A 20,278-nucleotide genomic window follows, 5' to 3' on the forward strand; every position below is an offset into this window, starting at 1 on the left:
GTGTTCCTATGCAACAATTTTGCATGTTCTTCACATGTACCCCAAAACCTAAAATGCAATAAAATAAATAAATGGGGAAAAAAAAAAAAAAGAAAGGAGAGAAGGAAACCACTTCACAATCGCTGGTCTGGCCATGGCCTGTGCTGGGTTTTTATGAAGCTCTTCCTTTTAATGACGTAACGACCCTTTGGTAGATATAATCCCCATTTACCTGAAAAAGAAACTGGGCCTTGACTGGCAAGTAATCTGATGAAGATGACAAACTACTAAGTGGCAGAGGCTCCTGATTCTAGCTGTACTGGCATCTCCACTTAGATGTCACCAAGGCCAAGTCAGGCTCAACAAATCTAAAATGAGCTTAAGGCTGGGTGCAGTGGCTCACCCCTGTAATCCCAGGCCTCTGGGAGGCTGAGGTAGGAGGGTTCCTTGAACTCAGGAGTTCAAGACCAGCCTGGGTAACATGATAAGACCCATTTCTACAAAAAATTCAAAAATTAGCTGAGCATGGTGGCATGTGCCTATGGCCCCAGGTACCTGGAAGGCTGAGGTAGGACTGCTTGACCTCAGGAAGTTGAGGCTGCAGTGAGCTATGTTCATGCCACTACACTCCAGCTAGGAAACAGAGCTAGACCCAGTCTCAATAAAAATAAAAATAAAAAACAAAATGAGCTTAAAACCTTCTAGTTCTAGCCAGGTGTGGTGGTGGGCACCTGTAATACCAGTTACCTGGGAGGCTGAGGCAGGAGAGTCACTGGAACCCAGAAGGTAGAGATTGCAGTGAGCAGAGATCATGCCACTGCACTCTAGCCTGGGTAACAAGAGCAAAACTCTGTCTCAAAAATTAAAAAAAAAAAAAACGATTTCTTCACCAGGACTTCGCAGCTCATGCATAGGTATCACCACGCATCCAGCAACCCAAACCAGAAACCTAGGAACCGTCCTCAACTTTTCCATTCCCCTCCTATTAAGTCTCCCTCTTTTTCATTTCTCAGGCCCGGTCCACCTCCGGTTTCTGTCACTGCCTCAGGGCAGGCCCTTGCCATTGCTCACCTAGACTATCCCAGTCATCTCCTAAGTGGTCAAAAGCCATGCAGTTCATTGGGCACACTGCTTCAGGAGTGATCTTTGCAAAATACATGTGTAACTGTGTGGCTTTACCTTTAAAACCTTTCAGCAGTTCCTTATTTTTCTCAGACAAGATCCAACTTCTGACATAGCATGAAATGCCTTTGACTAACCCTCCCTTCTCCATGCTGCCTTCATCAGCACAGCCCTGCCTCCAACCCAAAAATCTTACCCTCCAGCCTCCTGCAGCTGTACCACGCTCTCACCATTTGCCTTGCTTGAGCTGCTGCCCACCCTGCCGGGAGCACCTTTTCCTTGTCCTTCCTGCCTCTCAAATCAGGTCTGATCTTTAACTCTGCTCAGATCTTTACCTCTTCCGGACAGTCCTCCCAGGAGAGGCTATGTATTCACCTTCTCTAGTGCTCCCCCAAAGCATGTACCACACCGTACTCACTAGTACTTACTGGTTCCCCCAGTGACTAGTGACCCAAGATTGGGGACTTTGCCAAATGCCCATCACAGTGACTGTGACGTCACTGTGTAGGGGTACACAGCGACATGCACAGAGGAAGCACATCATGAAACCCACTACAGCTACTCTCCTTGACTCCAAGAAATAGTATCAAATCATTAGAATGCCAAATACTTTGGTTGAAGTAATACAAATTCAGCTATTCAAAAAGATGTGGCCATAATAACAGTTAAAAGTGGGTGCTGGCTGGGTGCAGCGGCTCACGCCTATAATCCTAACACTTTAGGAAGCTGAGGTTAGAGAATCATTTGAGGCTGCAGTGAGCTGTGATTCACCTCTGCAGTCGGGCATGGGTGGCAGGGCAAGACCTTGTCTTAAAACAAAGAAAAAAAAAGTGGGGGGTGCTGAGCACTGCAGTACTCACCTGTAGTCCCAGCTATTCAGGAGGCTGAGGCAGGAGAATCCCTTGAACCCAGGAGGCAGAGGTTACAGTGAACCAAGATTTGCGCCACTACACTCCAGCCTGGGCAACAGAGTGAGACTCCATCTCTCCCACCAAAAAAATAAGTAGGGGGTGCTCCTGGAGAGCAGGACAGGGTGGAGGGCGGGGCAGGTGCATGCTGCCTTCACTAACAGCTATTCTGCATCATCCGGCGTTTTACCATGTGCACGTGCTACTTCAGTCAAAACATTTTTTTTTTTAATTTTACGAGTGAAATTTAAATAAGAGTCTCAAAACAAATGAGTTTCAACCGGAAGTTTTTAAAGAAGCCAGAGGGAGAAAGGAAAGAAACAAAATACTTCACTTTGCATCAACTAGGGATCTGAAGAGAACAAGTTAAGCTACTCAAGTTCTAGCAGTGGAATGCGAGGAAGCCAAAAATGCGTGCTTTGTCGCCATCTGGTGCTTTACCAATGGAACGACAACACTGGAGACCCCAAAACCAATGACTATGGTTACTTCTACCTCTATCATTACCTCTTTCTGAGTACTTAAAATGTGTCCAATGCTGTTCTAAGTGCTTTATGAGCATTTCTCATTTAATCCCCAAACAATCTCATGCATCAGGCACTCTTATTACCTTAAGTTTACAGATTAGAAAACTGAGGCATTAGAGAGACAAAGTAACTTGCCCAAAGTCACTCAGCTTTTAATTGGGGGAGCTAGAATTCTCTCGCTCCATAATAGCCTGGCTCTGGTGTCTGAGCTATAAAACCTCTATTTCTCAACAGCCCACTGAAAACGACCTGTTCTGGAGTAAAACAAGCATCATTCCTACACTAATTCTTTGCAACGACATATTGAGGTAAACAGGTCCAGCGTTCTGTGGCTTCAAAGCCCAAGATGTTGATGGCAGAGTTTACACAGGAGCAGACGACCTGAAAACTGCCCCCTAAATGTCCACCCCCGATCTGCTTGCTTCCAACTTTCTGTGCTGTGTTAATACTCCAGTTAATCAAACATCCTCTTGAGCAAAGAACAGCAGTGCTTTCTTCCATCGCATTTTTTCCCCTTACAACTCCCTGAATCTAATCAAATATGGAGTCCCACAGAAAAGACAACAAACCTTTCATCTGCCCTCCCCTGCCCTATTTCCTCCGGAAACAGCTCCCAGTTACTATGGTTGCCTCTCAGACTGGGCTTTGCAAATCTCTTCAAACTTTGTTAGTGTGGTGTGCTGCCCAGGCCCACACCAGATCCTTTCCAACCGGGCCCACCTTTCCCGTGGTGCTTCTTACTGCGCTTCCCCACCCACCTCTGCTCCAGCTGCACAAACGTCTCACTGCCCAGAAGCACAAGCATTTGGAAGCCTCCAGGCTTTGTATAGCCTGCTTTCTCCATCTAGAAGCCCACTGCCTCGCCAATTCAACTTCTCCTATAACACATTAACAAAACTCAAGACTTATTTTAAAATACAACTTCCCGGCCAGGCGTGGTGGCTCACGCCTATAATCCTAGCACTTTGGGAGGCTGAGGCAGGTGGATCACCCGAGGTCAGGAGTTCGAGACCAGCCTGACGAACATAGTGAAACCCCGTCTCTACTAAAAATACAAAAATTAGCCAAGCATGGTGGCGCATGCCTGGAATCCCACCTACTCGGGAGGCTGAGGCAGGAGAATCGCTTGAACCAAAAGGCAGAAGTTACAGTGGGCCGAGATGGAGCCACTGCACTCCAGACTGGGCGACAAGAGCAAAACTCTCAAAAATATATAAGCAAAACTTCCCTCAACGCTTCTCTCCCCTCCAGCACCACCTTCTCTCTTCCCACACAGCCACACTGATCCAAAAACTTGCCTATGCTCCAGTCTTCATATCCTCACCTCTGCTCACTCCAATTTGGCTTCTGCCCCCAGCATGCCAGAGGCAACCTCCAAATTGTCAAAGCAGAGGACATTTTCCAGCGCTCACTCCTCAACAATGGACAGACCTATCACTTCCTCGTTGGGAAACATGTGCGTCCACAGCCTTCTGGGATACCACCGCAATTTCTGGGGTCTCCCGCTTCTCTGGCAGCTCCTTCTCAGTTTCAAACTCTCCTGTCATTTCTCAACTCCTAGGCCCGGCTCTCATCCCACCACCTCCTGCCTCCCTAGGCCATCTCATCCGTGCCCATGGCTTCATCCCAAACTTCTACACAGATAATTCTCAGGCCTGTACCTTCAGCACAGACTTCTGTCAACAGCAACTTACATGACTCAAAGGTTACATGACTCAAGCTCACCATGGTGAAGACCAAATGCATGATCTTTCCCAGACAAACCTCATTCTCTTCCTGTGTTACTATCTTATGCAATGGCCCAACTACCCATCCATGCAGCAGAAGCTGGAAGTCCAGGTGTTCTCTTTTGTACCCCTCCTGCATTCAACCTTGCTCTGTAGCCCCCTGCTATGGTCTGTCTTCCAAAACGCAAGACAGAAATCTTTCCGAAATGCAAACTGAATCACGATACTAAAATCACTGCTGAAAATCTACGGCTTGTTGGAGACAGGTCAGAACTCCTCCTGCCTCAGTCTTCTCCCGCCACTGTTCCACACATCCACTCCTTTCAGTCTCAGATGTAACCTGCTCTCTAGCCTCTGCATAGGCTGTTCCCTCTGCCTGAAGTCCCCTCCCTCCTTCTCCCAGGTAACTCCTCCTCTCCATTTAGAATTCCGATCAATCATATCTTCCTTCATTTCAGTGCATATCACATGTCAGGTGCTTTCTAGAAACAGGGGTTACACAACAAATAAAATGGACAAAGTCCCTGCCCTTAGGGAATAGAGTGAGATTTGGGTGATGCAGAGAAGTTGGAGCTTTGGGTTTGTTTTTGTTTGTTTGTTTTGAGACAGGGTCTTGCCCTCTCACACAAGCTGGAGTGCAGTGACATGATTGTAGCACACTGCGGCTTCCAACTCCTGGGCTCTAGCAATCCTCCATTCTCAGCCTCCCAAGTAGCTGGGACTACAGGCACACACATCACTAAACCAGATAATTTTTTTTACTTTTTGTAGAGACAGGGTCTCATTTTATTGCCCAAGCTGGTTTCAGACACCTGGCTTCAGGCAATCCTGCCACCTCAGCCTTCCAAAGTACTAGCATTACAGGCATGAGCCAACACGACCAGCCCAGAGTGAGATTTAACTTCGGAGATTTCCTCAGGAAAGCCTTTCCTGGCAAATCAAAGTCCCCTATTCTACCCCTGTAAAAGTCCCCTATTTATAACAGCACATATCTCACCTTCACAAAACTTAGTGTTGATCCAAATATTCACGTATGTATTTGATTACATGACTAATGCCTATCTCAGCTATTATTCTTAAGAGTGCAGGGGCCCTCTCCCTCTTTATGGTTCAAGAGTAAATCCCCAATGCATAGCAGAAACTCACTATATTTGCTGAGTGACCAAATGAATCCTGCAGCAGTTAGCACAGATGGCAACACCCTCTGTGCAAGATTGTGGCTTTCTGGGCAGACAGGGTGAGTGCTGGCTCCCTCTGCTGGACTCCCACGGTACTTTCCACAAACGGCCTGTCTGCCTCTCGGTACTTAGCACTCTTGTTAGGGTGCTCTCACTGGATAACGAGCTCTCTTGTCTTCTCTGCACTTAGCACAATGCATGGCACAAAGCAGAGGCTCCGTAAGTGATTACTGCGTGAAGCACTGTCTCACTCTCTGCTATTTCCAGCAACGAGCTGAGTGTCTGACCCACAAATACACTTATGAGTATGTGCACTCACCATGTGCCAGGCACTATCTAAGCACTTTATACTTATTACCTCATTTAATCCTCACAACACTTTATAAGGGATGTATTTTTTTTTAAATAATTTGGTTTTTTGAGACAAGGTCTTGCTTTGTTGCTCAGGCTGGAGTGCAGTAGTGCTATCACAGCTAACTGCAGCCATGAACTCCTGGGCTCAAGCGATCTCCTTGCCTTCCTGCCTCAGCCGCTTAAGTAAGAGGTACATGCCACCATGCCCAGCTAATTTCTTTTATTTTTTTGCAGAAATGGGGGAAAGGGGTCTCACTATGTTGTCCAGGCTGAATCTCAAACTCCTGACCTCAAGTGATCCTCCTGCCTCAGCCTTCCAAAGTGCTGGAATTACAGGCATGAATCACTGTGCCCAGCATGTTCTTAATCTTGTAAAAAGCTAAACAATGATATTTATAAAATCACCATTCTGATATGCTTATGTTTTATATAAATATAGCCCAAATGAAAGATGCTCACTCTTTTTTTTTTTTGAGACAGAGTCTCACTCTGTCGCCCAGGCTGGTGTGTAGTTACATGTTCTTGGCTCACTGCAACCTCTGCCTCTGGGTTCAAGCGATTCTCCTGCCTCAGCCTCCTGAGTAGCTGGGATTACAGGCATGAGCCACCATGCCCAGCTAACTTTTATATTTTTGGTAGAGACGGGGTTTCACCATGTTGGCCAGGCTGGTCTTGAACTCCTGACCTCAAGGGATCCACCGACCTCGGCCTCTGGAAGTACTGAGATTACAGGCATGAGCCAACACACCTGGCCAATGCTCATTCTAACACCTAAAATCAACTCTCATTCCACACTGCTGTTTCCATAGTTTCTATTCTCATTAAACTCCATTTTTCCCAGTTTTGCTGCTAAAACCTCTTGTGAGAAAATAACCAAAATCTCTCCAAAGACTGATCTGTGAAAACAAGCGACAGTGTATCTAGTGGAGCCCAGGGAGTTCTCTCTACTAAGCTGAAGGCAGCAACAGCTGGGCAGGACACGCACCACTACACGGAAGTGACAGTAATGAAGACTTCCTCTCAACTGATTTATTTAGTTGGCACATCTAATGAGGAAATTCAACAGCTCTGAAACATCCATACAACTCCCTTTCTTCCATTACTTATAAAGTGCACGCCACCTAATCAACACAGCACATTTCATAAGCAATTAGAATGGAGTATGTGATTAACCCATATATTTTCCGATTAGGAGGCACATTTAGAGAGGTCCTGTTTTGATTGAGCTAAAGTTTACAGTTTAAATATTTGTTAGACACCTTCCATGTGTCAGATGCATGCTAAGCCGTGGGGATGACAATCTGAAAAAAAAAAATGTCAATCAATGAGTACCAGCTGCTACTACTAGTCATACTACTCATAAAGGTAATACTACGTATTGCCACATGCCATCAATGTGCTAACTACCCTGTACACATTACCTGTGAGCTGAGTATTATTATCTCCATCTTACCGATGACAGAACAAAAATTCTGAAAGGTTAAGTTTTAACAACTTGAAGCCATGCACTCAGACTTTAGAGTCTGCATTGTGAACATAAAGCACATAGCCAGCCCAATCATGCAATTATCCCAACTGCATGGCAGCTGTCCGGATGCCTCTCAATCTACCTCTTCAGCCCTAACCAACATCCTGCAAACTTCTGACGATGGCAGAGAATAGCTCTGGGTATGTGTTCAACCTAAACCTCCTGTAGAACTCCAAATCATGACGCAGATCAAAAGGCATGCTCTGGATGAAGTGAGAACACCTCATTACTCTGTGACCCCCTACACTGAATCCTGTGGTTCCACAAAAGTTTGAAAACCATCAGGAGAAACTTCACCCTGCACTCAAATCCTGCCAAAGATTAACATTACTATTCCGTTGTTAATCTCCTATACCTCACAATACAAAACTTCCACTAGTCAATTTGCTCTTTCTCTCTCCCCAGGGCCTCTAAAGATGTCACTGAAAAGCAGAAGTAGGATGAGGCATCACTACAGAAGGTACCGCAAATACAGTATCTGCGCCAGGCACTGTCTGAACTCACCTAAACAAAGTACAAATAACAAATCTTTTAAATATTAAGAACGATAAGAGCTACCATTTGAAGAGCCTTTGAGGGGCATACTGTGATTTTACTTTCTTCTTCTAATGATCCAGTGAGGTAGGTGTCATGACTCCCTTTTCAGAGAGGTGAAGCCAGAATTAAAATCTTGGGTTAACTGATGCATATACTCTTACTTTTGGGCTGAACTAATTTTAGCAGGAGGTACATTCACCTTCAGGATTTATAAGAGTGTAATCATAAGGAAAAGTCTGTTTCTTTATAGGGTCACACACAGGAAGAAAACATTGGGCAGAAACGAGAGCTGGTGATCAGGAAAAAAATTGAGTAAGCTGGATCTCAATACCTGGGATTAGCAAACCTTTTCTGTAAAGGGCCAGTTGGTAAATACTTCAGGCTTTCTGGCCAGTCTAGTAACTATTTAACTCTTCCGTTAAAGAGAAAAAGCAGTTGTACCCAACGTGTAAATGAATGGATGTCGCTGTGTTCCAATAAAACTTTATTTAGAAAACCAGTCTTCAACCCGGATTTGGACATGGGGACCATAGTTTATCAATCCCTCCTGCCACACAGTATTCAGAGATGGGTGGCAGACTCTGGGCCATTTACTCAGCTTCTCTGAGGTTTTATTCTCTCCTCTATTAGAAGACATTTCTGATCATACAGAATTATAAAAAGTAACTCAAGATAACATATGAAGTGTAACTGGCACATACAAAGCACTCAGTAAATAATACTGATTAATTATTCCAGTCTGGGGCAGGAAATATAAAAGATAAGCCTAGGACATCTCATGTCGTACCAAAGCAAAGAAACTCACTTGGGCCCATGCCTCCAAGATGAAAAAAAGAAGGAACAATGGCTATGCCAAAAAGGGCCACAGCCACATGCAGCCTATTCACTACAAGAACTGTGCCCGATGCATGCCCAAGGCCATTAAGAAATTCATCATTCGAAACACAGCGCAAGCTGCAGCCGTCAGGGACGTTTCTGAAGCAAGTGTCTTTGATGCCTACATGCTTTCCAAACTGTAAGTGAAGTACATTACTGTGTGAGTTGTGCCATGCAGCAAAGTATTCGGGAATCAATCTCATGAAGCCCACAAAAACCAACACCCCCACCCTGAACTAGACCCTGCATGTGCTCCCCCAGCAAAGCCCATGTAAGAGCTGAGTCCTTAAAGACTGAAGAAGAACTGTTCTCTGGAGAAAAATAAAACGGAAATTATACTTTAAAAAAAAAAAAAAAAGAAACTCTCAAACGCTACTGGACAACATAAAACACACACACACACACACACACACACAGAGTTTGGCCCATTGGCAAAAACAGAACAATAATTGAAAAGGATTGAAAGACATCAATTGTGGCCGGGCACAGTGGCTCATGCCTATAATCCCAGTACTTTGGGAGGCCGAGGACGGTGGATCACTTGAGGTCAGGAGTTTGAGACCAGCCTGGCCAATATGGTGAAACCCCTTCTCTACAAAAAAATACAAAAATTAACCAGGCGTGGTGGCGCATGCCTGTAGTCCCAGCTACTTCGGAGGCTGAGGCCAGAGGATCACTGGAACCCGGGAGGAAGAGGTTGCAGTGAGCTGATATGGCACCACTGCACTTGAGCCTGGATGACAGTGTAACGCTCCGTGTCAAACAAACAGAAAGACATCAATTAGAGGGTGGGCTCAGTGGCTCTCGTCTATAATCCCAGCACTTTGGGAAGCAGAGGTGGGCAGATGGCTTCACCTGAGGAGTTTGAGACAAGCCTGGGCTACAGGCAATACCCGGTCTCTACAAATATTAAAAAAAAAAAAAAAAAGATTAGCTAAGCATGGTGGCATGCAATGTAGTCCCAGTGACTCAGGAGGCTGAGGTGAAGGATCACTTGAGTCCGGGAGTTTGAGGCTATAATGAACCCGTGATCGCACCACTGCACTCCAGCCGGGGCAACAGAGTGAGACCTTGTCGCAAAAAAAAAAAAAAAAAAAAAAAAAAAAAAAAAAAAAAAAAAAAAAAAAAAAAAAAAAAAAAAAAGACACCAATTGGGACTATGAATTCTGCGCTTGACAGAATTAAACATATTGAACTCACCCTCCTACCACAAATAACTATAAAACTGAATGAAATATATGAAATTGAGACACTGAAGAATGGACAGCAAAGGCTGTGATCTCTGAAAGGTAAAAAGTATGACAATGATGGCAGAAATTATGTGAGTTTAAATGGAAATACAGTTATAGGGTTCTTTTATTATTTGTGACATGGCAAAATAATTCAAGGTATACCATGAGAAATTAAGGATGCATGTTATAACCTCTAGGACAAACACTAAAAAAAAAGTTAGATCTAAACACCCAATAGAAGAGATAGAACAGAATATATTAAAAATAATCAAGGGGCTGGGCACAGTGGCTCACGCCTGTAATCCCAGCACTTTGGGAGGCCGAGGAGGGCAGATCACTTGAGGTCAAGAGCTCAAGACCAGCCTGGCCAACATGGTGAAACCCCATCTCTACCAAAAAAAATACAAAAAATTAGCCAGGCATGGTGGCGCATGCCTGTAGTCCCAGCTACTTAGGAGGCTGAGGTGGGATAATTGCTTGAACCCGGAAGGCAGAGGTTGCAGTGAACAGAGATCACACCACTGCACTCCAGCCTGGGCGACAAGAGTGAGACAGACCCTGTCTCAAAAAAATAAAATAAAATAAAATAATAAAAGAAAACAGGAGGCCAGGTGTGGTGGCTCACGCCTGTAATCCCAGCACTTTGGGAGGCCAAGGCAGGAGGATCACCTGAGGTCAGGAGTTTGAGATCAGTCTGGCCAACATGGCAAAACCCTGTCTACCAAAAATAAAAAAATTAGCCCAGATGTGGGGGTGAACACCTGTAATTCCAGCTACCAGGAAGGCTGAGGCAGGAGAATCACTTGAATCCAGGTGGCAGAGGTTGCAGTGAACCGAGATCACGCCATTGTCCTCCAGCCTGGGTAACAAGAGTGAAACTCCATCTCAAAAAAAAAAAAAGACAGGAAAAGAGAGGGAAAAACAGATAAACCAATAGAAAACAAATAACAAGATGGTAGACATAAACCCAACAGTATAATTAAACATAAATGACTGCTCTCAAACATAAGAAAAAGAAAATGAATTAAAATTAAAAAAAAAAAGAAAACATAAATGAAATAAACTCCCCAATTAAAAAGTAGACATTGTCAGACTGGATAAAAAAACAAGTCCCTCTTATATACTGTTCGTAAGAGACAGATTAGTCTGACAACACCTTAATTCACAACTTTATCATCACTAAAAGTGAAATAGCCAGATACTATGTGTCTATTGATAGGAAGTCCACAGCACCACCTGTGAAATATTTTCACCAAGAAAACCAACCCTGAATATAATTTAGTCTTAAGAGCTATCAGTTTAAAGTGATAAAAAGGGTAGGGAAATATGTTGAAAAACATCATGAAGATACAATTAATCAAAGGAAGAATGTAGAAAATATTCCAGGACAAATGACCTGGCCTAGTCCACAAATAAATGTATGGGGGAAAAAGGGGAAATGGGAACTATGATAGGTGAAGAGAGTCTTAAGAGACATCAACAAAAAATGGAATGTGTAGACCTTCTTGAGATCCTCATTCAACCCAACTAACTGTAAAAAGCACTTTTGAAATGACTCAAAATAACTGAACAGAGACTGAGAATTAAATGACATTAAAGAATTATCGTTGATCAGGTGCAGTGGTGCATGCCTGTAATTCCAACACTTTGAGAGGCCATGGCAGGAGGACTGCTTGAGGCCAGTTCAAGACACCAGCCAGGGCAACAGAGCAAGACTTCGTCTCTATGAAAAATAAATAAATAAATAGAATAAGAGATACACGTAAAACAATATGTCTGATGCAGCGAGCTGGATGTAGTAGCATGTGCCTGTAGTCCCTATAGATTTGGGTTCATTTCCATGCTAATACAATGGTAGGCAGAATTCTAAAGACACTCATACTCCTCCCCCTGGATTTCCATCCACTGACTATTCATTTAAACACAAATTTAGGAACTGCTACAAAAGGATATTGCAGGTATAATTAAAGCCCCAAGTTGTTTGACCTTACAATCCAGAGATTATCCAGGTGGGCTGACCCAAACAGGCGAGCCCTTTAATAGCAGTTTTCTCTGGCTGGACGCTGAAGAGGAAGTCAGAGAGAATGGAAGCGTAAGGACTCACCACGCCATTACCGGCTTGAAGGTGGCACGCGAGAAGAAATTCCAATGGCTCTGAGGAGCAGAGAGCAACTTCTGGCCGACAGCTAGCAAGGAAATAGAAACCTCAAGCCCACAACCATACAAACTGGATTTTGCTGACAACATGAATCAGCCTGGAAGCGGATTCTTCCCCAGTACTTCCAGTAGGAGCCCAGCTTGGCCAATGCCTTCATTTTGACCTCAGAAGACATTAAGAAGAGGACCCAGGCAAGCCCGTCTAGACTTCTGACTTGCAGGATAGGCAGCTAACAGCTGGGTGCAATGAGATGCACCCATAGTCCCAGGTACTCAGGAGGCTGAAACAGGAGGATCACTTGAGACCAGGAGTTAGAGGTTGTACTGTACTATAATCATGCCTGTGAATAGCCACTGCACTGCACTCCAGCCTGGGTAAGACAGTGAGACCCTGTCTCTTAAAAAAAAAAAAACTATAAGCTAATTTGTTATGTGGCCAAAGAAAACTAAGGCCGATATGAGAAACCTGGCAAAGGGAAACTGTTTAGTCCAGCTGTTCATACTACAATGAATAAAATGTAAATTCACTAAGACTGTTCCTGTGCAGGCAGTGGCTCACACCTGTAATCTCAATACTCTGGGAGGCTGAGGCAGGTGGATCACTTGAACCCAGGAGTTTAAGACCAGCCTGGGCAACATGGCAAAATCCCACCTCTAAAAAAAAAAAAAAGTTCAAAAATTAGCCAGGCATGGTGGTGCGCACCTATAGTCCCAGCTCCTCAGGAGGCTGAGGTGGATGGCTTGAGTCCGGGAGAGAGAGGCTGCAGCGAGTTGTGATCATGCCACTGCACTCCAGCCTGGGTGAGCCAGACCCTGTCTCAAAGATAAAGACTCCTGAATCCAGAGAAGGTTTTAATCATGATGCATTTTCCTCATCAGAAGTCCAAAACATGTATCAAAATTGCCTGATGTAGTGACTACTATCATTTAATACATTTGAGTGCCTTCCACCTTGAATTCCCTTATTATTTATTAACCACACACATGGGGGGCAGTTAGTTAGTACACGTGGTATTGAACAGTCTCACTCCCAGAGCTGGAGTAAAAGTTTCTAGATGATCTATAACTTATTCTTCTTGACATCTCACTAAAAATAACTGATCTGGCATGATCCTTAACATACATTAGGAAAAAACAAAAACAAAAACACCAGATCTGTCAGACTGAAATAAATATTTCTTTTTTTATTTTTTTTTTTGAGACGGAGTTTCGCTCTTGTTGCCCAGGCTGGAGTGCAATGGCGCGATCTCGGCTCACCGCAACCTCCGCCTCCTGGGTTCAGGCAATTCTCCTGCCTCAGCCTCCTGAGTAGCTGGGATTACAGGCACGCACCACCATGCCCAGCTAATTTTTTGTATTTTTAGTAGAGGTGGGGTTTCACCGTGTTGGCCAGGATGGTCTCGATCTCTTGACCTCGTGATCCACCCGCCTCGGCCTCCCAAAGTGCTGGGATTACAGGCTTGAGCCACCGCGCCCGGCCTGATTTTTTGTATTTTTAGTAGAGACGGGGTTTCACCATGTTGACCAGGATGGTCTCGATCTCTTGACCTCGTGATCCACCCGCCTCGGCCTCCCAAAGTGCTGGGATTACAGGCTTGAGCCACCGCGCCCGGCCCTGAAATAAATATTTCTTTTATTTTTTTGAGACAGAGTCTCACACAGTTGCCTAGGCTAGAGCACAGCAGTGCAATCTCGGCTTACTGCCTCCGCCTCCCAGGTTCACATGATTCTGCTGCCTCAGCCTCCCTGGTAGCTCGGATTACAGGCACCCACCACCACAGCTGGCTAATTTTTTCTACTTTTAGTAGAGACTGGGTTTCACTGTGTTGGCCAGGCTGGTCTCAAACTCCTGACCTCGTGATCTGCCTGCCTTGGCCACCCAAAGTACTGGGATTACAGGTATGAGCCACTGTGCCCAGCCAAATATTTCTTATATTGGATTAACCTTGGTTATCCTCAAATGAGCAAGAGTAAGCTTTGAACTACCCCAGGGAACACAGTGAGGTAATGACAGTTCTCTTGAACCACCCTGACCACCAAGACAAAAGCAGCCTTACCTTTGTGTCTGGTACCTGGGCACCAAGGCTGCTGAGTCCCACGATGGAGTAGAAGGCAGATTCCAAATTTGTGAAAGGGCGGTCCAGCGAGGCTTTCAGTCTCTCCACGTCATGCTTGGTGAGGTAGTGAGTGGGCGTCAGTGCCTGGGTGATGGCTATGATTGTCAGGGCCAACAGGATGACAGTGCTTGAACCTTGGGGGGAAATGACTATTCAGTACATTTCACACTCTTCCAAGGTGCTATACACAGTCCCAGTGATGATATGCACCAAGATCTGGGAACCAAATCACATGGGAAAGGGCAAGGGAACCAGGGGGTTTAACCTGAGGAGAAGCCTTGGGGAGCAGGGGAGTCTGCTCTTCAGCTGACGGAAGGACAGTCCTCCTAGCAGCCTCCAGGTATGTAAAGTACAGGCTTATCCTACTATTCCCATTTAAAAGATGTCCATAAGTCCTCTGCCTCTAAGGAAAAGCCCATCCTGAATCCTCACACCTTGCCAGCCTCTCAACCAGATCTCCTCCCTTGTGCTTCCCACCATCTGTTGCTCTCTGGCTTCTTCTCTGTCCTCTGAGAAGCCAGGTTCTTTCCTGCCCAGTATTTTTTCATGCTTTCCCCTACCTCAGCTTTGCTTAATTTTTACTTTCAGAATTCAGCTCAAACATCTCTTCCTCAAGAAGCTCTCCCTTGGCTGGGCACAGTGGCTCACACCTGTAATCCCAGCACTTTGGGATGCCAAGGTGGGTATATCACCTGAGGTCAAGAGTTTGAGACCAGCCTGGCCAACATGATGAAACTCCATCTCTACAAAAAACACAAAAATTAGCCGGGCGTGGTGGTTGGCACCCGTAATCCCAGCTACTCGGGAGGCTGAAGCGGGAGAGTTGCTTAAACCTGGGAGGCGGAAGTTGCAGTGAGCCAAGATCGGCCCATTGCACTCCAGCCTGGGTGACAAAACAAGACCCCATCTCAAAAAAAGAAACAAAAACAAAAAACTCTCCCTAGGATTAGGTCCCAGTACAATAAAGTAGCAAGGAACCCAGGCTCTGGGGCCAAGCTTAAATCACAGCTCTGCTACTTATTAGCAATGTGGCCTTGGCAGTTATCCAACTAGCTGGTACCTCAGTTTCCTCAAGTATAAAGTGGTATCATAACAGTATCTCCCTCAGGGATGATTACATGAGTTAATATAGAAAGACGTGGCCAGGTACAGTGGCTCACAACTGCAACCCCAGCACTTTGGGAGGCGAGGCAGGCGAATCACCTGAAGTCAGGAGTTCGAGGCCAGACTGGCCAACATGATGAAACCCTGTCTCTACTAAAAATACAAAAAAATTAGCTGGGTGTGGTAGTGGGTGCCTGTAATCCCAGCTACTGAGGAGGCTGAGGCAGAAGAATCACCTCAACCTGGGAAACAGAGGCTGCAGTGAGCAGAGATCACGCCACTGCACTCCAGCCTAGGTAACAAGAGCAACACTCCGTCTCAAAAAAAAAAAAAAAAATCTTAGAACAATGACTGGCACATAACAAGTGCTATATCAATGTTAACTACTATTTCTACTACCATTATTACTGTTGTTGTTATATCCACTCATAACAATCAGTACTTCTGTTATGTGGCATTTTCCGTAACTTTAACAGCGTAATGTCTGATTTCTCTGCTAAACGTAAGTTCCAAGAGGATAAAGACGCTTCTTTCGTTCATCCCAAGTCTTGCACACTGCCTGGCGCATAGCAGGTACTGAATAAATGGAAAGAAAAATTAATCCCCATCTATGATACCCCAGGGGACACGAAGCTATAAGAGTGGTACATTTCTGCTTCATTTAAAAAAACAAAACAAAAAACACTTTTGAATGGGCTGCTTCTTGATAAAGTGCATTGTCTGCCACCCAAGTAACAGCAATAACAAACAATCACTGGGCCAACATGAATGGCCCCAGCAGTTCAAGACCAGACTGGGCAACATGGTGAATTCCTGTCTCTATAAAATAGAAAAATTAGCCAGGCATGGTGATTATGAGCCTGTGGTCCCAGCTACTCAGGAGACTGAGGTGGTAGGACTGCTTCAGCCCAGGAGGTTGAGGCTGCAGTGAGCCGTGATTGCGTCACTGCACTCCAGCCTGGATGACACAGCGAGATCCTCTCTCAGAAAGAGAAAAAAAGAAAAAAATCTATCATGTAGCGTATTCATCAAATGTATATTGAATGTTACTATATGCCACACACTACTTTAGGTGTAAAAAATACAACAGGGAACAAAAGAAACAAAACTCCTACCATTCATAGAGCTTGAATTCTAGTGACAAAATAAAGACCTCACATGAAATATGAAATATTATTCATCAGGCCGGGCGCGGTGGCTCAAGCCTGTAATCCCAGCACTTTGGGAGGCCGAGGCGGGTGGATCACGAGGTCAAGAGATCGAGACCATCCTGGTCAACATGGTGAAACCCCATCTCTACTAAAAATACAAAACATTAGCTGGGCATGGTGGTGCGTGCCTGTAATCCCAGCTACTCAGGAGGCTGAGGCAGGAGAATTGCCTGAACCCAGGAGGCGGAGGTTGCGATGAGCCGAGATCACGCCATTTGCACTCCAGCCTGGGTAACATGAGTGAAACTCCATCTCAAAAAAAAAAAAAAAGAAATATCATTCATCACATTAGAAGGTAAAAGTGCTATGGAAAAAAATAAAGCAAAGATGAGATATTTGGGAAGGGCTGCATTTTAAATACAGTAGTCTGTGAAGGCCTAAGAAATAAACATATTGAATATAGACCTGAAGGAGAAGCAAATCATAAAGATATCTAGTAGGAAACTATGCCAAGAAGAAAATCTCAGTGCGGCCAGGTGCGGGGGCTCACGCCTCTAACTGCAGTGTGGAGGCCGAGAAGGAAGGATCATCTGAGGTTAGGAGTTTGAGACCAGTCTGGCCAACATGGTAAAACCCCATCTCTACTAAAAATACAAAAAATTAGCTGGGCACGGTGACTTGCACCTGTAATCCCAGCTACTCAGGATGCTGAGGCACGAGAATCACTTGAACCGGGAAGCAGAGGACAACAGTGAGCTGAGATGGCGCCACTGTACTCTAGCCTGGGGCTCTGTCTCAAAAAAGAAAAGAAAAGCCAAGTGCAAAGATTCTGAATGAGAAGTATGTAAACATACTTCTGAGATCAGCAAAGACAGTACAGCTTGGGTGGAGTAAGCAAAGGGTTAGAAGTAGATGAGGTGACAGAGGTAGCAGAGAACAAATCCAGAGGGCCTTGTATGCCACTGTGGTGGAAGCCACTGGAAAGTTCTAAGTAGAGGAGTGATTTGACTTACAGGCTAATGGGATTACTGTGCTGAGAATAAGCAATACCGTGTCAAGAACAGACCATGCAGGAGCAAGGACAGAGCAGGGGATACCAGCTGGGAGACTACCACCACAATCCAAGCCAGAAGACGATGGCAGTCCAAACCAGGGTGACAGCAGTAAAGGTGATGAGAAGTGATGAGAGTTAGTCTGGCTAGAATTCAAAGTCAAAGCCTAGGCCGGGCACGATGGCTCATGCTTGTAATCCCAGCACTTTGGGAGGCCAAGGCAGGCGGATCACAAGGTGGGAGGATCACAAATTCAGGAGTTCAACACCAGCCTAGCCAAAATGGTAAAACCCCGTCTCTACCAAAAATACAAAAATTAGCTGGGAGTGGTGGTGGGCGCCTATAATCCCAGCTGCTCAGGAGGCTGAGGCAGAAGAATCACTTGAAAGTGAAAGGCGGAGGTTGCAGTGAGCCGAGATAGTGCCACTGCACTCCAGCCTGGGCGAAAGAGCGAAACTCCGTTTCAAAAAGAAAAAAAAGTCAAAGCCTATCAGAACTGCTAATAAATAGAAAGATGCAAAAGAAAGAGGAATCAAGATACTAATGCTGAGCCCCCAATGCCTTGTGTACATGGAGGCACCCTGAAGATCTAGTGAATGGGCCGGGCACGGTGGCTCACGCCTGTAATCCCAGTTCTTTGGGAGGCCAAGGCAGGCAGATCATGAGGTCAAGAGATCGAGACCATCCTGGCCAACATGGTGAAATCCCGTCTCTACTAAAAATACAAAAATTAGCTGGGCGTGGTGGCACGCGCCTGTAGTCCCAGCTACTCGGGAGGCTGAGGCAGGAGAATTGCTTGAACCCGGGAGGCAGAGGTTGCAATGAGCCGAGGTCGCGCCCCTACATTCCAGCCTGGCGCCCGGCGATGGAGCAAGACTCTGTCTCAAAAAAAAAAGATCCAGTGAATGATTGTGACTAGCATTTTCCCACCTAGACCATAAATTCCCCTAAAATAGCACCTGTGTCAGAAGCCTAATCTTCTTACTCCATGTTAATGAAAGCAGTAATTTTTCTGACTAAAAGTTGAGCCCTTAATGTGTTGGGTATGCCCATGCTATGCTGTGCTTTGCACACACCAAATCATTAAATCCTCACAACATACAAGCAAGGTGGCTATTTTCTGCATTTTACAGGGCAGGAAAGTGAGGCACAGAAGTAGTTACCTGCCCTAGGACGCATAACGGAGAATCAAACTTCCGGCAATTTGAATCCAAAGTCTACTTTTAACCACTTTACTATCCTGAACTTCCCAAATAATGAAACGGTGAGCCACTGACTCATTCATGTGTAATATTGGGCAAGTAAGTTCCCTTCTGTGGGATTCCAATTTCTCATCTGTCAAATGATAATGACAACAGCACATGCTTCCAAAGTCGTGATGAGGCTACATGAGATTCCACCCTGCAGAGTCCACTCAGTAACTTCTAATACAGTTAACTTTACTGAGTTCTTACTTAGTGCCATGCACTGTTCTAAACTATGCACGAAGATTATTTCACTTTATAGAGCAACGCAACGAGGCAGATAACGTGGCTAACTTGACTAACTTATTTTACAGATGAGAAACTGACGTGCAGAGGGATTAAGTAACCTGCTTTGGGTCACACAATGAATACGAGTCCGCCCGAAAGTCTGCACCCAGAGCGTAACTTCAGAATATGCTCCAAGCTCACAGAGAGAAGTGAGGGGTTTTCTTTGCCCCTTTCACTGAAGGGGAAACTACAGCCCAAAGAAGGGCGATCTGCCCAAAAGCTCACACGGAATAAGGGGCGGCGCCGGGACCAGAACCTTAGGCCGCCCGGCCCAGGAGCCCGCGCGAGTGAAATTAATGAGGCCAGGCCTACCGGCTAAGCGCGGCCGCGGTACCCCCGGCTGGGCCTCGGGGCGACCCGTAGCTCCGCGCTGCACCCCCTCCCCCAGGCACCAACCCCGACAGGTAACCGGCACTCCCCACCAGCTCGCAGGCCTCCTGCGAACCGTCGACCCGAGAACGCCCCCACCCAAGCCTGTGCCCATGCCCCTGTCCCGCAGAGGAAGAGGATCCCGCCTGGCCGGCTCCCGAGCAGCGGCCAGTAGCTTCCCGCGGGCGACGGCTCTCTCCCCAAAGAGTGCCGGCCGCTGGGCCCTGTCGACGAGCCACGCGCAACTCCTCACCCGGCAGCGCCATTCCTCCGTGCAGGTCCCGCCGGAGTCCAAGCCGCAGGCTGACTTCCGCTTGGGAAAGCGGCTCCAAGAAACCGCTGCAGGGGACGGCAGGAACTCGCAGCAGGCTCTGCGGGACAGGATGAGTTCTAAGCAAGGGTCAGTGTCCGCGGCCCCGCTAAGCCTGGACGCCCAAGCAGCCGAGGCCGGGATCCCAGTCCTCGTGCGCACAGAGCCTCGCAGTTCCCGAGGACAGACCCGTTTTCCCCCCCCCGCGCCCAGGCCCACTTGAAAGCGACCGTCTCGAAACGGTCCTATTCCGGGAGCTACCGGGACGCGATTGGGCCAGGCTTCTGGGCGGGCCCGAGACGGGGCCGCTTCTGATTGGCCGATTTGCTGTCATTCACTTGTGTTTCTTCAGCCCGGCCCATTTTAAAGGAACAAGAAAGGTCTCGTTGGGAGGGGGAGAGCAGTATTAGAAGGGATTTTCTTTGTTTTTTTTTTTTTTTTTAGAAAATCGTGGCAGTTTCTGGCCGGGCGCAGTGGCTCACGGCTGTAATCCCAGCACTTTGGGATGCCAAGGTGGG

At 46.1% G+C, this 20,278-nt stretch overlaps 2 protein-coding genes across 3 annotated transcripts in view; one reads left to right on the forward strand and one right to left on the reverse strand.

Annotated features, from left to right (window-relative positions):
- Positions 1 to 20,024, reverse strand: part of RPN2 (ribophorin II) — a 64,145-nt gene extending 44,121 nt beyond the window's left edge. Inside the window, exons 1-2 of the mRNA XM_017512381.2 lie at positions 19,704 to 20,024; positions 14,183 to 14,376 (exon numbers count right to left, since the gene is read on the reverse strand). Of these exons, the coding sequence (XP_017367870.1) occupies positions 14,183 to 14,376; positions 19,704 to 19,716 (207 nt within the window). The 5' untranslated portion in view covers positions 19,717 to 20,024. The remainder of the gene's footprint in view (positions 1 to 14,182; positions 14,377 to 19,703) is intronic.
- The window catches only part of MROH8 (maestro heat like repeat family member 8), a 49,681-nt gene continuing 48,966 nt past the window's right edge, over positions 19,564 to 20,278 (forward strand). For both annotated transcript variants that reach the window (XM_017512350.1, XM_017512357.1), the window contains exon 1: positions 19,564 to 19,850. In XM_017512350.1, coding sequence (XP_017367839.1) covers positions 19,564 to 19,850 — 287 coding nt within the window. The remainder of the gene's footprint in view (positions 19,851 to 20,278) is intronic.

The sequence above is a fragment of the Cebus imitator genome, unplaced genomic scaffold (genome assembly GCF_001604975.1).
Source record: "Cebus imitator isolate Cc_AM_T3 unplaced genomic scaffold, Cebus_imitator-1.0 Scaffold18, whole genome shotgun sequence".
NCBI classification, from domain to species: Eukaryota; Metazoa; Chordata; class Mammalia; order Primates; family Cebidae; genus Cebus; species Cebus imitator.